Source organism: Peromyscus maniculatus, chromosome 14 (genome assembly GCF_049852395.1).
Source record: "Peromyscus maniculatus bairdii isolate BWxNUB_F1_BW_parent chromosome 14, HU_Pman_BW_mat_3.1, whole genome shotgun sequence".
NCBI lineage: Eukaryota > Metazoa > Chordata > Mammalia > Rodentia > Cricetidae > Peromyscus > Peromyscus maniculatus.
Genome location: NC_134865.1, coordinates 55,696,000 through 55,711,630, shown reverse-complemented (window position 1 = coordinate 55,711,630; position 15,631 = coordinate 55,696,000). Strand labels below are relative to the sequence as shown.

Genomic DNA, 15,631 nt, shown 5'->3' with positions numbered 1-15,631 from the left:
GGGCCTACCGCCCTCGTAGGAAATCAGGTCTCTGCTCCCCATGTCCTATCTTTCCCCCTTTCGCTCCGTAGACTGAAAGTCTGCAGAAGATGAACGAAATCCTGAGCTTTAAGCTCCTTGCTCCTTGGTGTAAGTTGATGTATAAATCCAAGGACCTATGATGAACTTAACTCCTCAAAATAATAAGCACCCAGAAGAGAAAATGGCACATTTGTATTTTTAAAGAAAAACTAGAGGCAGGCATTGAAAAACCACCACCACAACAAAAAACCCCTGAGCACTCAGGCGCTAGCAAGAGATTTTTTTTTCTTTCTGTTGTCTGTGGGCTCCCCCCCCCCCTTTCTGTACCATGACTCTATCTCCAGGCCCCTGTGTCAGAGGGAGCCCATGATGGATAGACGGATGGATGCGCCTTGTCGGGGTGTTTCACCACGATTTCCCTTGGGGCAGCCTGTCTGTTGGCAGAGCCCAGCCTCCCGGAAGATGGTATCTCTTGCAAACCCGACAGCTAACAGACAGCTCCTCTCTTTGTATATTTCCCCAAAGAAGACCTGTCTTAATCTGTTTTTTTTTTTTATGCAGCATATTTTATTATAATCCATATACGAGTTGGAGGTTCCCAGCCCTCCATCCTTAGCCTAATAATGAAGGAGAAGGAGTCAGAGGCTCAGGGAGCCTGTGACATCCAAGGCGTTTGCATTTTTAAATGACCTGGGATTTAATTACTCACTCTGCTCCCATGTCGCACTTTCAGGCTCATCTTGACTGCGCCCTGTTAATGAGCTCAGTGGCTCCAACAACCCAGTGGAAGCTTTTCTTTTGGTGCATTGGGTGGCAGGCTTAGGGCACCTGTGTCAAAAGCTTATGGCTTTGATCTGCACCCAAGGAAGGCTGCCCTGTCCGGAACCTGGGGAGAAGCCACAGTGCTTCACTGGCAGTTTTTCCCCCCTCTGCTTTTATTTGTGGTGTGTGTGTGTGTGTGTGTGTGTGTGTGTTTTCCTTTTCTCTTTGGACTTCCGATGCTTCAATCCTTGTTTGTCTAAGAGGTGTTTTTTTTTTTTTTTTTTTCTTATTTGGAAACCGATTTGTTTCGGTTTGCACAGAAACTGTCTCTGGTGTGATGGATCGTGCTGGAAGTCACCCAAGGAGTATCTCTGTTCCCAATTAGAAGTGGAGGCAGAGCTGCCTCCGGGTCCCAGGGAGGTGGCTGGCTTGGGTGACAGCTGCTGCTACTCTGGAGAGAGTAACGATCCATAGGTTCACATCCCTGTGTATAAAATCAGACCGATTTAAAAATGAATTGTGTGTGTGTGTGTGTGTGTGTGTTGGCCCATTTTCTTTTGATGTTAAATGTTTGATGGTTCCTGTCGGGGTTATGTGGTCTCCAACTTCATATGGGGTTAAATAAGAGAAGCCTTTTAAAGAGTCACTGGATCCTATATCCAGATGAGCCACATTAGAATAAAATTGAATCAGTAACATTCCCCAGGGTTCCCAGGAGTGTATGCAGTGTGTACATTGTGGGAGAGCTTGGACCTGTCACCTTTCTCCTTGATGTGCTCTGGGGACCCCCTGTGGTTAAGAGGCAGAGAACGTACCCTCTGCTGGGTTGTCTGGGGGATGGGGTGAGCCTTTCATTCTGACTCGCCAAACCTTTCTTACAATGCTTTGTGAACAGGGTTTGCCAGAGGTCAGCCTGAATGCCGCTCATGGAATGGTACTCCACTGGGCATTAAACAGACAACATTAAAACCATGTTTAAATTCTGTCCACCTACCGAAAGCAAGAATCTCCCTAAGCATTTCTTTTAATGCTGTAAAGCTGCTCTGTCCGGTGGGTAGCCGCTAGCCTCATGTGGCTTTGGAGCCCTCATCTGAATTTATATGTGTTATAAGGGGAACATATATACCAGTAAGGTCTAAAAGACTGTAAAACATCACATCAGTTTTCACATATTTATTTCATGGTGATATGGTAGTATTTTGGATAGAGAAAATATGAAACTTAATTGCACCTGTTTCTTGTCTTTCAAAAATATGACTAGAAAATTTAGGATGATACAAGTAGCTTTTACTGGATTTCTATTGGACCATTAACATTAGTGATTAAAAGTTTGGTTATAATAACTTACAGCAATTGTGGGACGCTCAAACTGTCCAGGTTCTTTGCACATATCACCCAATTTAGAACTCAAATTTTAAATAGAATGAAACATAAAAAAAAATCAACATGCCTCTCATAATGTTTCACATACTAGGTTTTGGGGTGAATCTTTTGGAATTTCTTTATACATACTACCTTCTTTGATTCTTTTTCAATGTCCTTCTTCCTTTTTTAATGCTTTATTTTTATTTTATGTGCATTTTGTTTTACCCGCATGTATGTCTGTGTGAGGGTGGATTACATTTGGAGATGGATTACAGACAATTGTGAGCTTCTATGTGGGTGCTGGGAATTGAACCCAGGTCCTCTGCAAGAGCAGTCAGTACTCTTAACCAATGAGCGATCTCTCCGGCCCCTACCTTGTTCGATTCTTGTACCAACACTATGAGGTCCACGCCTGTATCACCCCATGTAACTCATCAACAGAGACTTAGGTTAAGAAACTGCCCCAAGCAAGACTTAATAGGGTTTGACTTCACGTCTGAAAATGAAGCTATACGAGCCAATAAAATACGTTGGCATTTAGGGGAGAGTGATGCCGCTCGGTCGATGTGATGCAAAGCCCCTCTGTGTCTCTACGCTCTGCTTTCTTCCTGAAGGACCTGGACCTCAGGTGTCACTGGCTATCCCTTGGAGCCCTTTGCATGTTGGGAACCTGCTGCATTTTCACTGCTTCGGCTCCCTTTCCTCTCTTGATTCTTACCTTGTACATGCCAGCCCATCCAGTTAAGGAGGACCGAGTACAGAGTGAACGATGAAAGGCGAGATGGAGGCCTGGTTAGCGGGGGAGGAAGAAAGGGCAGCGGGAGGGGGAAGTTCGCAGCCCATGGGAAATTCTGCATGGATTGGGGAGGGGGGTTGGTTTCAGGAGGATGGGGAGACTTGAGATTTTCTCGCAGAGCTCGGCACCATGCTGCAAACTGCCCGCAGCGTCAGCAGAGATGCGCCTCTCATCCTGAAATCTGAAAACCACAGGGAGGGCCTAGGGATGCAGTGGGAATGCACAAAGCTTTGGAAAGACACCTTCCTTCTTCCTAGGAAGAGAGAAGGGGCTGGTGGTAGAGCTCTTTTAGCGTGATTAGGTGGGAGGGTACGGAGCTCCTCTCCAGTCCTGTGATAGGTGGTAAGCGGGTTCTAAACCTCCCTGCGCTGAGCCGCCTCATCTGTAAAATGGAATAACTCTAAGCTCTGTGGTGTGATGGGGATTAGGTGGCATCTGGCAGTGACAGCGTCTGCATGTTGGGTGTTTCTGCTTCACCCTGTCCTCTGCATGTGCACCGGGGCACCAAAGCGCCATCCTGGCTTTGCCTGGGCTTGTTCTTTACTGATAAGGTTATAACGACTCGGGGTTCTTGTCATGATCTTTACCGGGTTTTGAAAGATCATCTGATGGCTTTCCTGCCTGCTCTTGGTGAAGTTGCTTGACTTCTCTGAGCTACAGTGACTCACTTATAAAAGGAGATGAAATTGGATTAGATGACTGGACTTTTCCTGCTCTAAAACACGGTGCCATTCTGGAAATCGGACACATTTATTGTCAGAAGGTTAAAGGATAAATTCATACATACACATCAGATTATTGTAAGTTTGAGGGATGGTGACCTGCTGCTTGACTGAGGACAGGGTACAAGGCAACACACCTTAATTATTTGGGATAGTTAACACTCAACTTAATTATAACTTATTAATTATAAGTTATTATAATTATAACTTATTAATTATAAGTTATTAATTATAACTCCACCACACATGCCTTCCCTGACACTGAAGTAAAGTAGCTGCCCCCTCACCATTTTCCTTTGTAGAGATCATAACTGCATCTTCGTTTTACATTTAACATTTCATAGCTGCATCTTTAAGTCATCCAAAGACAGTTCTGCCATTATTTGGTCACCTCTCTAGTTCCAAAACAGTGGCTGTCCCATGACAGGTGCCCAACAGATATTTATTGGTCAATAGATGATGGTAAAGTTTCATTGGTGGTTGATCCAATGCTTGTGTTTTTTTTTAATTACGTGTGTGTGTGTGTGTGAGAGAGAGTCAGTGAGGTTTGAGATCAAGAAGAGATTGGAAGAAAATTATATGGTTAAACCAAAATATCACTTAATACCTTAGTTTTCTGTTCTTAAAAAAAGTTAAAATTCTCTGTCAAGAGCTTGGGGAGCACCTCAGGTTTGGGGAGCATTTTGGGGAAGAGTCAGAAGCTCTCTCTGGTCTCTCTCAGGAGCAGGTTGCCTCCAGCCCTCTTAACTGCCCAGTATGTTAGCCTTCCGTGACTATAAGAGAATACCTAAGATATTAACTTACAAAGAGAATGGTTCATTTTGGCTTATAGTTTTCAAGATTCTAGTCCCTGGCCAGGCAGACCCGGCTTTGGGGCTTCCCTAGATGTCAATGGTGGAGAGTGTATACCTGGAACAAACTGCCAGCCTCATGACCAGAAAGAGAGAGGGGAGGAAGAGACCAGAGTTGTACAATCCCTTTCATGGGTATAATCCTAATGACCTAAGGACATTTCCCACTAGTACCCATCGCCTAAGGTCTCTCCATCTCTCAATAGTACCACCCTGGGTACCAAGCTTGTAGCAACTGAGTGGGAATGAGAGTTTCTGCATCCAAACAACAGTACCTGTTGGCTCCCAGGCCCAGCAAGATAACTCCCAATGTCTATGGAAAAATGCTCCGCAGTCCTACTTTACTGATTTCTCCAGGGTTGGGAGTGTTGGCACTCTTGCTGCGGTTTTCTCTATGCACGGCAATGTCTTCCTACTCTGCCGCTCTGGAGTCCGTTGGACATCGCCGTCACTCTTTTTTCCACTGGTTTGGGGCTTCTGCTTCCCCTGTGAGTTGATGAGAACAGTCTCCCCAAGGCTGATAGCTTTTTATGGAACAAAGCAGAGCCAGGCAGCCAGCAGGGCCAAGGGGAGGAGACCTTGAAGACACTAGTAAGCAGACATCGTTGGTGTGCTTGAGCATTTTCAAACACCCCGTGGTCCTGGGCACTGTTCTTCCTCTTAATAGATGGAGAAATGGGCTCCAGCTCTTTCAGCATCCTGTCCTGGGTCATAACCCCAGAGTGGCAGAAGAAGCAGGACTGAGACTTGGGCAGTCTGATCCTACCTCTAGAGGGCCCCCTCTCTGTTCTGCCTCGACTTGGCCCAGGGAGTGGGCAAGATGGAGATCTTCTCTGGGACTGTGCGCTGGTGGGGAAGCTGAACCCAACGCCAGTTCCATGGTCCTGTTTGTCAAGAGGAGATGGCATAGGCCATTTGAGTCCTACCCAAGAACTCTGCATGTTCCCCAAGATCACCCTTCTTGTCTTACCTGCTTCTGGGTGCCTGACCCATCTGTCTGTCTTTGTTTTCCAGAAGTAGAGCTGCCCCTGAAGAAAGATGGCTTTACCTCTGAGAGCACCACATTGGAAGCCTTGCTTCGTGGTGAGGGTGTGGAGAAGAAGGTGGATGCCAGAGAGGAGGAAAGCATCCAGGAAATACAGGTACCCTGCACCTGCCAAGGGAGCCCCTGAGCATCACCACCGGGTGCCTCACTGCCTTTTAGGGGCAGGGCTGCATCTGGGTTACCAGGTCCTTGTGACACCATTGTCAGGAAGCTCAGAGCTTCCTTTGAATTGGAAACCCCAGGGGGGAGAAAATCATTGTTCCCTCCAGTCTGTCCCCTTTCCTGGGCTCCCTGTATCTGTACTCAAAAGGTATCTACTGAGTCTTCTGAGTACCAGGTACTGTGCTGAGTCCCGAAGACCTAATGGGAACAGGATAGACTGAGTCGTTGCCTTTGTGGGATGAGCAGCCCATCATTTAGACTCAAGAGTTGGGGCCCCTGCCTCACCTCTGCCCCTTTCCTTACACCCCAGCGTGAGCTCCAGCTCATCAGAACTCTCAGCCCCTCCCAGCACCACCTACCCATCTCACCTCCTTAGGCAGGGACAGTTGCCTCAGTCCTCATGTGTCCACTGGCCTCTGTGTACACCACCTGTAAGGCTCTTAGAGAGCACTGTGATGGCGGACACCTACCATTTCTCATCCTCAATATGTTTTAGATCCCTGTTAGCTAATGCTCGGTGGGGTACAGAGCATTATAATAATAACAGTTAATCCTGATATAATATTATTAATAATTAAATATAATTAAATTATATTTTGATTAATTTATATTGTATATTAAAATTTTACATTGTATGTCATGTATCTCATATTTATTCAATTCATATTCAATTTGACATTTAATTTGATTGGCTTGCTAGTTTATTAAAATCTTCATTAACAACAACAACAACAACAACAGCAATAATAATAAGTACCATTTTGGTGCTTTGTAAATACCTGCATGTCAGGGACTGTGGTGCATTGACTGTGAGGCACTCAGTCCTTGTGCATGCCAGCATGGAGAGTTGACTTTCCATAAAGATGCTGGGCGAATTGGTCTGTCTTCCACTGCCCTTCCAGTGGTAAGATGAACGGTCAAATCTTTTCCACTTAGTTGCCGCCACCTGACATATTTGTCTCCACCTCTCTTTCCTCAAGCTGTAGCCCTCATGGAGACCCTTGCTAGTTTGGACTTAGCAACCCCGGGGTCATCTTTAATGCTCCTGTCTGTCTCACACCCAGCATCCCATGCGTCAGGAACCCCGTCGGCAGTGTCTTTAGGGGGAATCAGCATAGCCCATTGTCCCATATCCCTCTTGCTGCCCTGATCACCTTACCTGGGTCCCACCTCACCCTGGTCCCTGATCCGAGTGCCTAATTGCCTTCTCAATGGTCTCTCCACTCATGCCCTAGAAAGTCTTTAAAACAAAGATATCTTTAAAAATCTGCGATTTTTAAGCTCATCGCAAAATGGAGAGGAAAGTACAGGGATTTCTCGGAGCTTAACCGCTCCCATTATCAACACCCTCCACATCGGTTTCCATTTGTGAGCTGCCTTCACCAGGCCATCCTCGCCCACAATTCACGGTTTATGTTTGTGTTCACTTTTGGCATGCCACATGCTGTGTGCTCGGACAGATGTGGAATGATAGAGTCCACCGTCTATAGTGTAATACGAGTAAATTTCACTGCCCGAAACCAACTGTGCCCTGCTACTCGTCCCTTCCGCTCCCAGCCCCCAGCTACAACCGTCTCTCCCCACCCCCACAGTCCAGCCACACAGGTAGCCTTTGCAGACTGACTTCTGTCACCAAACACACACAGACTCTTCCTCCGTGACTTGTCATGATGTCACAGCCTGTTTCCTTCCAGTGCCGAACGCTGTTCTTCAGAGAGGATGGATGACCAGAGGGAAAGGACTCTTTCCATGGCTGCTCACGCCTGGGTGAAGACAAGGGCCTCTTGCCTCTCTCAGAATGGGACATGCCCTGGTGGTTTGCTCTGTGTGGGGAGTCCTTCCCTAGACATACAGGGGCTCTCGTCTTACCTTTGGGTACCCTGACTGCTGTGATTAATGCTATACCCTGCACCCATCTCGTTCCTGTACTCTGCTTTTCTTTTTTTTTTTTTCTTTTCATATCACGCTTATCGCCATCTAGTATGCTTTGAATTCTATTTTTTTTTTTTGTGATTGTTTATTCTCCTGGTGGAATGTAAACTCCCTCCCTACCGCCAAGGTGGGAAGCCTCTGACTGCCTTCCTCAGTTATCCATCTTAAGTACACAAACCCAGCTTGACACATAGGTGCCCAAAGTGCCTGCTTGAGTGGATGACTGGGGGCCTCGATTCTGATCCTCCCTCTGTCCCACATGCCCTGCTTTGTTATTTCAGTCCTAAGCACAGCTCTGCTTATATTTCCTCCTTCCTAATACATCTTTTGTAGAAATCCAGCATGGTAGACATGGCTTCTTGGCTTCTCCTACATGCTTTAGGCTAGTATTCAGATTCAGTATCTCCTCTTCCTCGGTCTTCTCCCTCTGAGCCTCTGGTCTACTGCGTTTTCTTCCACCTACCCCGATTCCATTCAGTGGTTAGGCCCAGCCCCAACACCACCCTTCCCCATCAAACCTTTCTTGGTCCCCCATAACCAGAGTAGTCCCTTTTAACTTAGGCATTTGGGACACTTCCCACTTTCTTCCTTGTGTGTGTTTTGCTAGTCACGGATTAGTCCCCGTGTTTGGACTTGCAGAGTTTGAAGCAAGGTGTGCCATCCCTGTGTGACCCGCTGCCTCATTGTTAGTATTCTTGCTCCGTGAGTGTTCTTTGACAGAGTCAGTGACTGATCCAGAGCAGGTGCCCAGAAGCCTGGATACCCAGTGACATACAGCCCCTCTCCTGTAAAGCTGGGAGCAAGTCTGAGCCGCCTTCACGTGACTCTGGGCCAGGATACCCGCTGTCACTGTGTGGCCATCATTGCGTCAGGCCTGGTGTTGGCAGTGTGGCCATGCACAGCATGGGACTGCGCTGTCTAGGCTGCATGAGGCTGAACGTAGACCACGAACCACTTGAGTTTAAGTTCTTATTGACTTTGCATTGCAAAACTCTGTATATAATAAATCGACTGTGTTCCTTTTCATTCATTTTTACTCCTTAATTCATGTATGCATTTGACTGATAGACGCACTTCTTTTGAACAGGGACTGGGGTGCTGGGGGCTACTCGAATTTGAGTGTGTCATGCAGTTAGAAAAACAAGTGAACACATAAGAGAACCACAGTTTTAGGATAAACGAAGGCCAGTAGGAGGAAGCCATGTTGAAGGAGGGGCAGAGCTTAGGCAGTGTCCTAAGGGATGTGGGGTTAGCCACAGTCCTGTGGGATGACGGGCACCAGTGATGTAAGATCCCTGGAGTGACAGCTCAGAGACCGGTCAGGGCCCATCTTGTCCAGCGAACAGATAGAAGGCCCTGTGGCCAGAGTGCAGTGGTGAGGGTGGGGAGGCAGGACAGGTGGGCCGGCACCAGACCCTTCAGGCCTCGGGAGACCTAGCTGTGGTTCTCTGGCTTCATGTGCAATGAAAAGGAAACCATTTGGGGGGGGGGTTGAATTTAGATCACCAGGGCAGTGAATTTAGAGCTCATGAAGATTCCTCCCTTCCTGCCCTGCATGGAGAGGAGACAGTGCAGGGGCAGCGTGGAACTGATCAGTTAGATCCCTTCCTCCCTCCCTCCCTCCCTCCCTCCCTCCCTCCCTCCCTCCCTCCCTCCCTCCCTCCTTCCCTCCCTCCCCCTCTCCCTTCTTCCTTATTTCCTTTCTCCTTCTTTACTTTTAAGAAGACAAGCACAAATCTTTGTCACCATTACAATAAAGACTATTTAGAGTAATAGTAGGAAAGTTATTTTCAAATGTTATCTATTTTTCAGATGTCTGTGGACAGGGACTTCCAGTATGTAACAGGGTGGTGGGGAGGGTCGGTTATGTTGTACGTCCCTTGTCCTTCACTCCTACCTCCTGACTTCCGCTCAGCTTCCTGAGTCCCAGCATAGGCTCTGTTTGTCAGGAACTCCCTACTCCTCCATGAATGAGTTGGGTGGACAGACTTCTGGATTCAGGGCGGCGTGGCAGGAAATGACAACGCACGGAGGTAGTGTATCAGAGGCCGGTGTGTTAGACTTGGGTTTCTAGAGTTACAAGCTGATGTCAAGTGGGATGGAAACTCAGGGAGAAATCAGCTTGTTCCTGGACCGAGAGACCATAAGACACTTATGGACTTGCCCAGTGGCCTTCGCCTGTTTTTTTACTTTCCAGCCCAGAATTCAGGTTGTGTGAAACATTCCTTGTCATGAAATACGACAGGGGCATCGGAAATGTACTGAGACACCAGAGGCAATGGCCTTTAGATACCAGCACTTGGGACTGGCTGTGATTAAATGACTTCAGGACCTGGAAGTTTGTAAGATACAGTCAACAGCAGTAGTCACAGTGGTACCCTGTACTCATCCTACCGTTTTTTACCCAAGGTGGTAGAGCACCTGATCTGGCCTTGTCTGGCTTGACTAGTGACCCCATTTTAAGGTCAGGAAGCTAAGAAGCTTGCTCTGGACCCTCGTCAACATCTCCTAGCTATGGGCCAGGGGCCATGTCCAGCAGATAAGGACATTTCTCTTTGATGTTGAAGGTTGGCCAAGCTATCTGTAAGTGCTCCGTCTCAGGTTTACTATTTCTGTGATGAAACATCATGGCCAAGGCTACTTCTAGAAGAAGCACTTACTTGGGAACTTGCTTACCGTTTCAGAGGGTTAGCCTATGGTCATCATGTCAGGGAGTGTGTCAGCAGGCAGGCAGGCATGGCGTTGGAGGAGTAGCTGGGAGCTTACATTCTGATCCACAGGCAGAGAGGGGGGGGGGCTGGCGTGGGCTTTTGAAATCTCACAGCCCACCCCCAGAGACATACTTCCTCCAACAAGCTCATACTTCCTCATCCTTTCTAGACAGTCCAACCACCTAGGAATGGCATGTTCCGATAGATGAGCCTGTGGAGGCCATTCTCACTCAAGCCGCCATATTCTATCTGAGAAGAAGTCATGAAACATGCTTTGTGTCCTCTAGACGGACTGGGTGACCAGCAGTCATCTAGAACAGTGACTGGAGTGGGAGGTCCTGATAACTACCTCTTTGACTTCCTGTTTGGAAGACGAGTTACAGAGGTGGTGTCCCAGAGATCATTTGAGTAGTAATGGTGACATCAGACTGCACGGGCAGCACATACCACTTTCTGAACCCTTTTGTAGCTGGTGTGACTTCTGCACCACCATCACCACCACCACCACCACCATCACCATCACCACCAGCATCACCACCACCACCACCATCACCACCACCATCACCATCACCATCACCACCACCACCAACACCACCAGCACCACCAGCACCAGCACCACCACCACCATCACCACCACCATCACCACCACCATCACCATCACCACCACCACCAACACCACCAGCACCACCAGCACCAGCACCACCACCAGCACCACCAGCACCACCAGCACCACCAGCACCACCAGCACCACCAGCACCACCAGCACCAGCACCACCTCCACCACCTCCACCACCACCACCACCATCACCATCACCACCACCAGCACCACCAGCACCACCAGCACCACCAGCACCACCAGCACCACCAGCACCAACACCACCACCACCACCACCTCCACCACCACCACCACCACCACCACCACCACCACCACCACCACCACAACTACCACAACTACCAGCACCAGCAGCAGCACCACCACCACCTTGTAGCCCTGTGCCTAGGATTATGCTACCTCTCTGGCTTCATCTTCGACATCTTTCCCCAAGCCACGGAGCACTGGTCATACCATAATCTTTCTTCCTGCTGGACAAACCATAGTCCTCCAACTGCTTCACCAGCTCTTGCTGGTCTAGAACCTCCTCAGCCCCTCCACTCACATACATAGTCCTCTGTCAAGCAGGCAGTGTGTCTGGGTGGCTCTCATTCACCCTTTGCTCATCTTCCCCGCCTCCTTGCTCTTTGTCCCAGCCTCAGCAAAGTCTCCTCTGGCCTTCAGATCAGGCAGAGTTCTCTGGGAGCACCCTTCCCCAGTACCGTGAACTTCTCCCTCACAATCATTACAACAATGGGGGGTTATGCGGTTATATGTGTTATTTAAATCTGTCTTCCTTTGAGTACACTTTAAGGTCTACTCGTGGCCAGGACTGTAGCCATTTGTTTTTAGCTTGGCACAGAGCCTACATGTAGTCAGCATTGGGCACATGCTTCTAGAGCCAAAGAATCGCTAGTGTTTAGTTGGATAAGAAGAGGCTCAAAGCCACATCAGTGAGCTCATGAAGAGCTCCTCCCACCCTGTGGGTCCCTGGCATGGACTCTAATGGACTCCTTGGTAGCAACTGGGTCCTCTGTGCTCCTTTATCCTACCTTGGGCCTGGAGGCACACGACCCCCCCTCTGCCCGCCTCTCTCCTTTCCTTCTGTGGAGGGAATGAAGCTCGCAGGTTCTGTTTGTTGTAATGCACCTGAGAAGTCTCAGCAGCGAGGGCTGGGGAATGAGTGGGAAGCAAAGCTAACCAACCCGACCCTGTTCTCTCTGGTCATGGCTCTGCTGGAAGACTGACTGGTCAACTGTTTTCAGCCTTAGTTTATGTTCCTTAAAATGGAAACTGGCTCTTGGGTTGCCATGTTCTGAGGGCTATTAGAGGGGGTTATTTGAATGAACTTAAAGATTGATTGTAAGTCCTGGGCTGTGATGAAAATCTATTTATCCCTTTTACCCTCCCCCCATACCCCTGCCAACCCAGACAGAGTCTCACACATAACCTTGGGTGGATTAGATTTACTATGCAACTGAGGGTAGCCTTGAACTCCTGCCCCTCCTGTGCTGGGATTACAGGCTTGTGCCACTAATATTCTGCTGAAAATCTATTTTTCTTAAAAACAACCCCACAGTGGATTAGTATGAGCAGCATGTTAAGGCTGCATTTTGGTCAGTTAGGCAGGAAGTTCCTTGCTTTTATGAAGCAGGGCAGAGCTTCACAAAGGTGGAGAAGGGAGAAATGGCCTTTTATATTCAACACGTGTGTGTGTGTGTGTGTGTGTGTGTGTGTGTGTGTGTGTGTGTGTGTAAAGAGTCGAGAAAGGCCAGTGTCCTGGCAAGATTTGGTTGGAAGGGGCCTGAGGGCTTGAAAGAGTACTAATTGCAAAGAGACTTCCAACTCGTAGGCAGCAGCAGCACCCTTGCTTTGCTGAAGAACAAAGTCCCCGGAATACACCCAACCTACCCTTTGATGGTTCTCACATCTGTGTTTCATCTCTCAACTCCTGTATTTGATTTTCTTGTCATTTTAGAGGGTTTTGGAAAATGACGAAAATGTAGAAGAAGGGAATGAAGAGGAGGATTTGGAAGAGGACATTCCCAAGCGCAAGAACAGGACCAGAGGACGGGTAAGTGGAGGGGAGGCCGTCGGTCCCTCCTGGGGTTGATTCCAGTCCCCTGCATACCTGAATAGACACACCTCATGGTCTTACTTGGAGACTGCTCTGAGGAAGATGCTGGGGGAGCCCTAGACTGGGCATGGCTGGGAAATCCAGAGCTGGCAAGAGAGAGGAGAGGAAGCAGAGGTCGCTCTGAGGGGCTTTGGCTTGGGAGAGCGGAGGGTGAGGAGAATTTTCTGAGACTGTCATGAGAAGAGTTCTTGCTTTTCTGTCCCTGGGGTTTCCCAGAATGACGGGCTCAGGACACTTGCCAGGGGACATGCTTTCCTCCTTAGAGAGAGTAGAAGCTGGTTGGGGAAGCAGGCGGGCTGTGACTGGCGGTCCCCTGAATGGATTTTGCATGAACTTTAGAGGCATGTGGCCCTGAAATGAACAAGAAAAGGGTCAGTGGTGAGAATGGGAGAGACGCTGATGGGGAGAAAGAAAACACTGGCTAGTTCCTAAGGGAGCAGGGAGCTGGCCAAGACCATGTTTTCAGATTTTTCTATTTGGTTCTCCAGGGTCTTGTTCAGCAAAGCGTTCTGTGATCACCTTCGGCAATGTCCAAGGGAATCATTATAACTAGGTGGAGAGGTGGAGAGGTGGAGAGGGACCTCCATGGGGGCTTATGGCTCTTCACTGGAGATTCCATGTTTGAGGGCTCAGGGGTCTAGCTCCTATCAGCTGTAGGTAGGACCTTTCCTTTCCTATGGGTGAGAAGTCCGTCCTGTGGGCCCTGTGGGTTTGGGCCCATGGAGAGTTACTGTAAGCCTGGGTTGTGTAGACAGTAGTGCCACAGAGAGTGTCTACTGAGATTAGGCACCCAGGACCTGTGTTCAGTGATTAGGTCTGGGATCAGGCCTTGAGCTATAGGATAAGCAACTTCCCAGGTGATTGTTGCATGAAGTCTAGTGCTGGCTACCTTGTGAGCCAAGATGCTCCCACTGTCGATAAGAGCCACAGTACTCAGTCTGGGCAGGCCAGCTATCCGGTGGTGCAGTTTTACCCGCTGTCACCACCTTCATCAATTACTAGTACTTCCACCATTTTGCTGAATGAATTCTTTCCTCCTGTTTATTGTTCATTGGCTTATGTGCTTGTTTCCCACTGGAGTATTTGAAAGTAGTTCCTATACGTTTCATTCTGTCCCAGTGTGTATCTCTATTAGGCATTTTTATACGCAGCACAACTATTCCTTGTTCTAATACCTACTAACTACCCTTGCCCGGTGTATCCACTCTATATATGCTGCCCTTCTGTTAATTATCTAGCAGTTGTCGTATCAGATAGACTGGTAGTATTGCTGTGCTTATGTTCAAATAACCCTTATTATACTTACCAGTGCAATAGTAAGGACACCAACAATTCATATATGCCCAAGAGAACCCATTAATAGTTTCCTTGAAGTAAAAAAAGCAAAAGTTCTTGTCTTAAGTTTTGAGGAAAGTGTTATATGCTAAGGTTGGTAAACCCTATAGTAAGAACGAGCCTTCTTCCTGTGAAACTGTGAAGGAGAAAGGGATTTGTGCTACATTTGCTGTTTCACCCCAGAAGAACAAAAGTTATGGTCATGGCACATAAGTGCTTGGTTAAGATGGATAAGGCATTCAACTATAGGGCTCATATCATACTCTCTGAGGTTCAGGAGTCCACGGGGTGTCTTGGATCATGTTCTCTGTGGGTTGAGGAGCACTATGGTTGCTTGGAGATTTGAATAGGTCCAGGATCTCTGTGTGTATGTGTGTATCTATTCCAAGGGGTGAGCATCCTTCCTGGGTGGTGATACGTATTTTTTTTTTATCACTTCAGGGGTGTGTGTTGCATGCTGTTCTGCCTTCAGTGGTGTTCAAACTGATCAGAATTGCTGTGGCAGCCCAGTCTCTCTCTCATCATGTCCCTCACCAGGGTTTCACCTAATGGTTCCCTACAGCTGTGGATGAACTTGCTTGGCCATTTTATTTCACTGTGATGTGTGTGTGTGCGACAGTGATCAAAGAAACGTCTATCCCATCATTGAAGGAAGCATGGGGTGGGGGGATGGAGTTTCTGTGTCTGTTGTGAATGCCAAGAGCTGTGTACCTCCCAACTGCTTCCACCCTCCCCTGCCCTGCCCCTGCCAGACTTTGTAGAATACACTGTGGAAAATGGTACTCCTGGCATGTGTAGAAGATGGAGATTGCCGTTAATGAGTAGGGGCTGGGTGTCTTTTCCATGGAGGTGTTAGGAGTGACAGTACCCACTGGCCCTTATATTCACTCAAAATCAGGCAGGGTGAAGGGCTCCTGAGTGAGCCCACTCTAGAGAGCCATGATGCTGTACTGGAGGCTTTAGGTTCTGCGTTCTCCATTTCTAACAGTCCATTGCAGCAGCTTCTGGCTGCACATGCTACCTAGCACATGCTAGTCCAGATTGGGGGGTGCTGCCAATGTAAAATATGCACCACATTCTGATGGCTTAGGATGAAAAAAAGAATGCAGAACACCCTCATTGTTAATTTCTATATGTTTTAAACAATAACATATTTTGTTATACTTGGTTAAAATGTTATTAAAATTAAAGCACACCTCT

The 15,631-nt window shown here is 48.0% G+C and overlaps 1 protein-coding gene across 5 annotated transcripts in view; it reads left to right on the top strand.

Annotated features, from left to right (window-relative positions):
* The window catches only part of Dpf3 (double PHD fingers 3), a 292,453-nt gene that overhangs the window by 165,857 nt on the left and 110,965 nt on the right, over positions 1-15,631 (top strand). For all 5 annotated transcript variants that reach the window (XM_015991899.3, XM_042260868.2, XM_076551003.1 and 2 more), the window contains exons 4-5: positions 5,532-5,659; positions 12,938-13,033. In XM_015991899.3, coding sequence (XP_015847385.1) covers positions 5,532-5,659; positions 12,938-13,033 — 224 coding nt within the window. The remainder of the gene's footprint in view (positions 1-5,531; positions 5,660-12,937; positions 13,034-15,631) is intronic.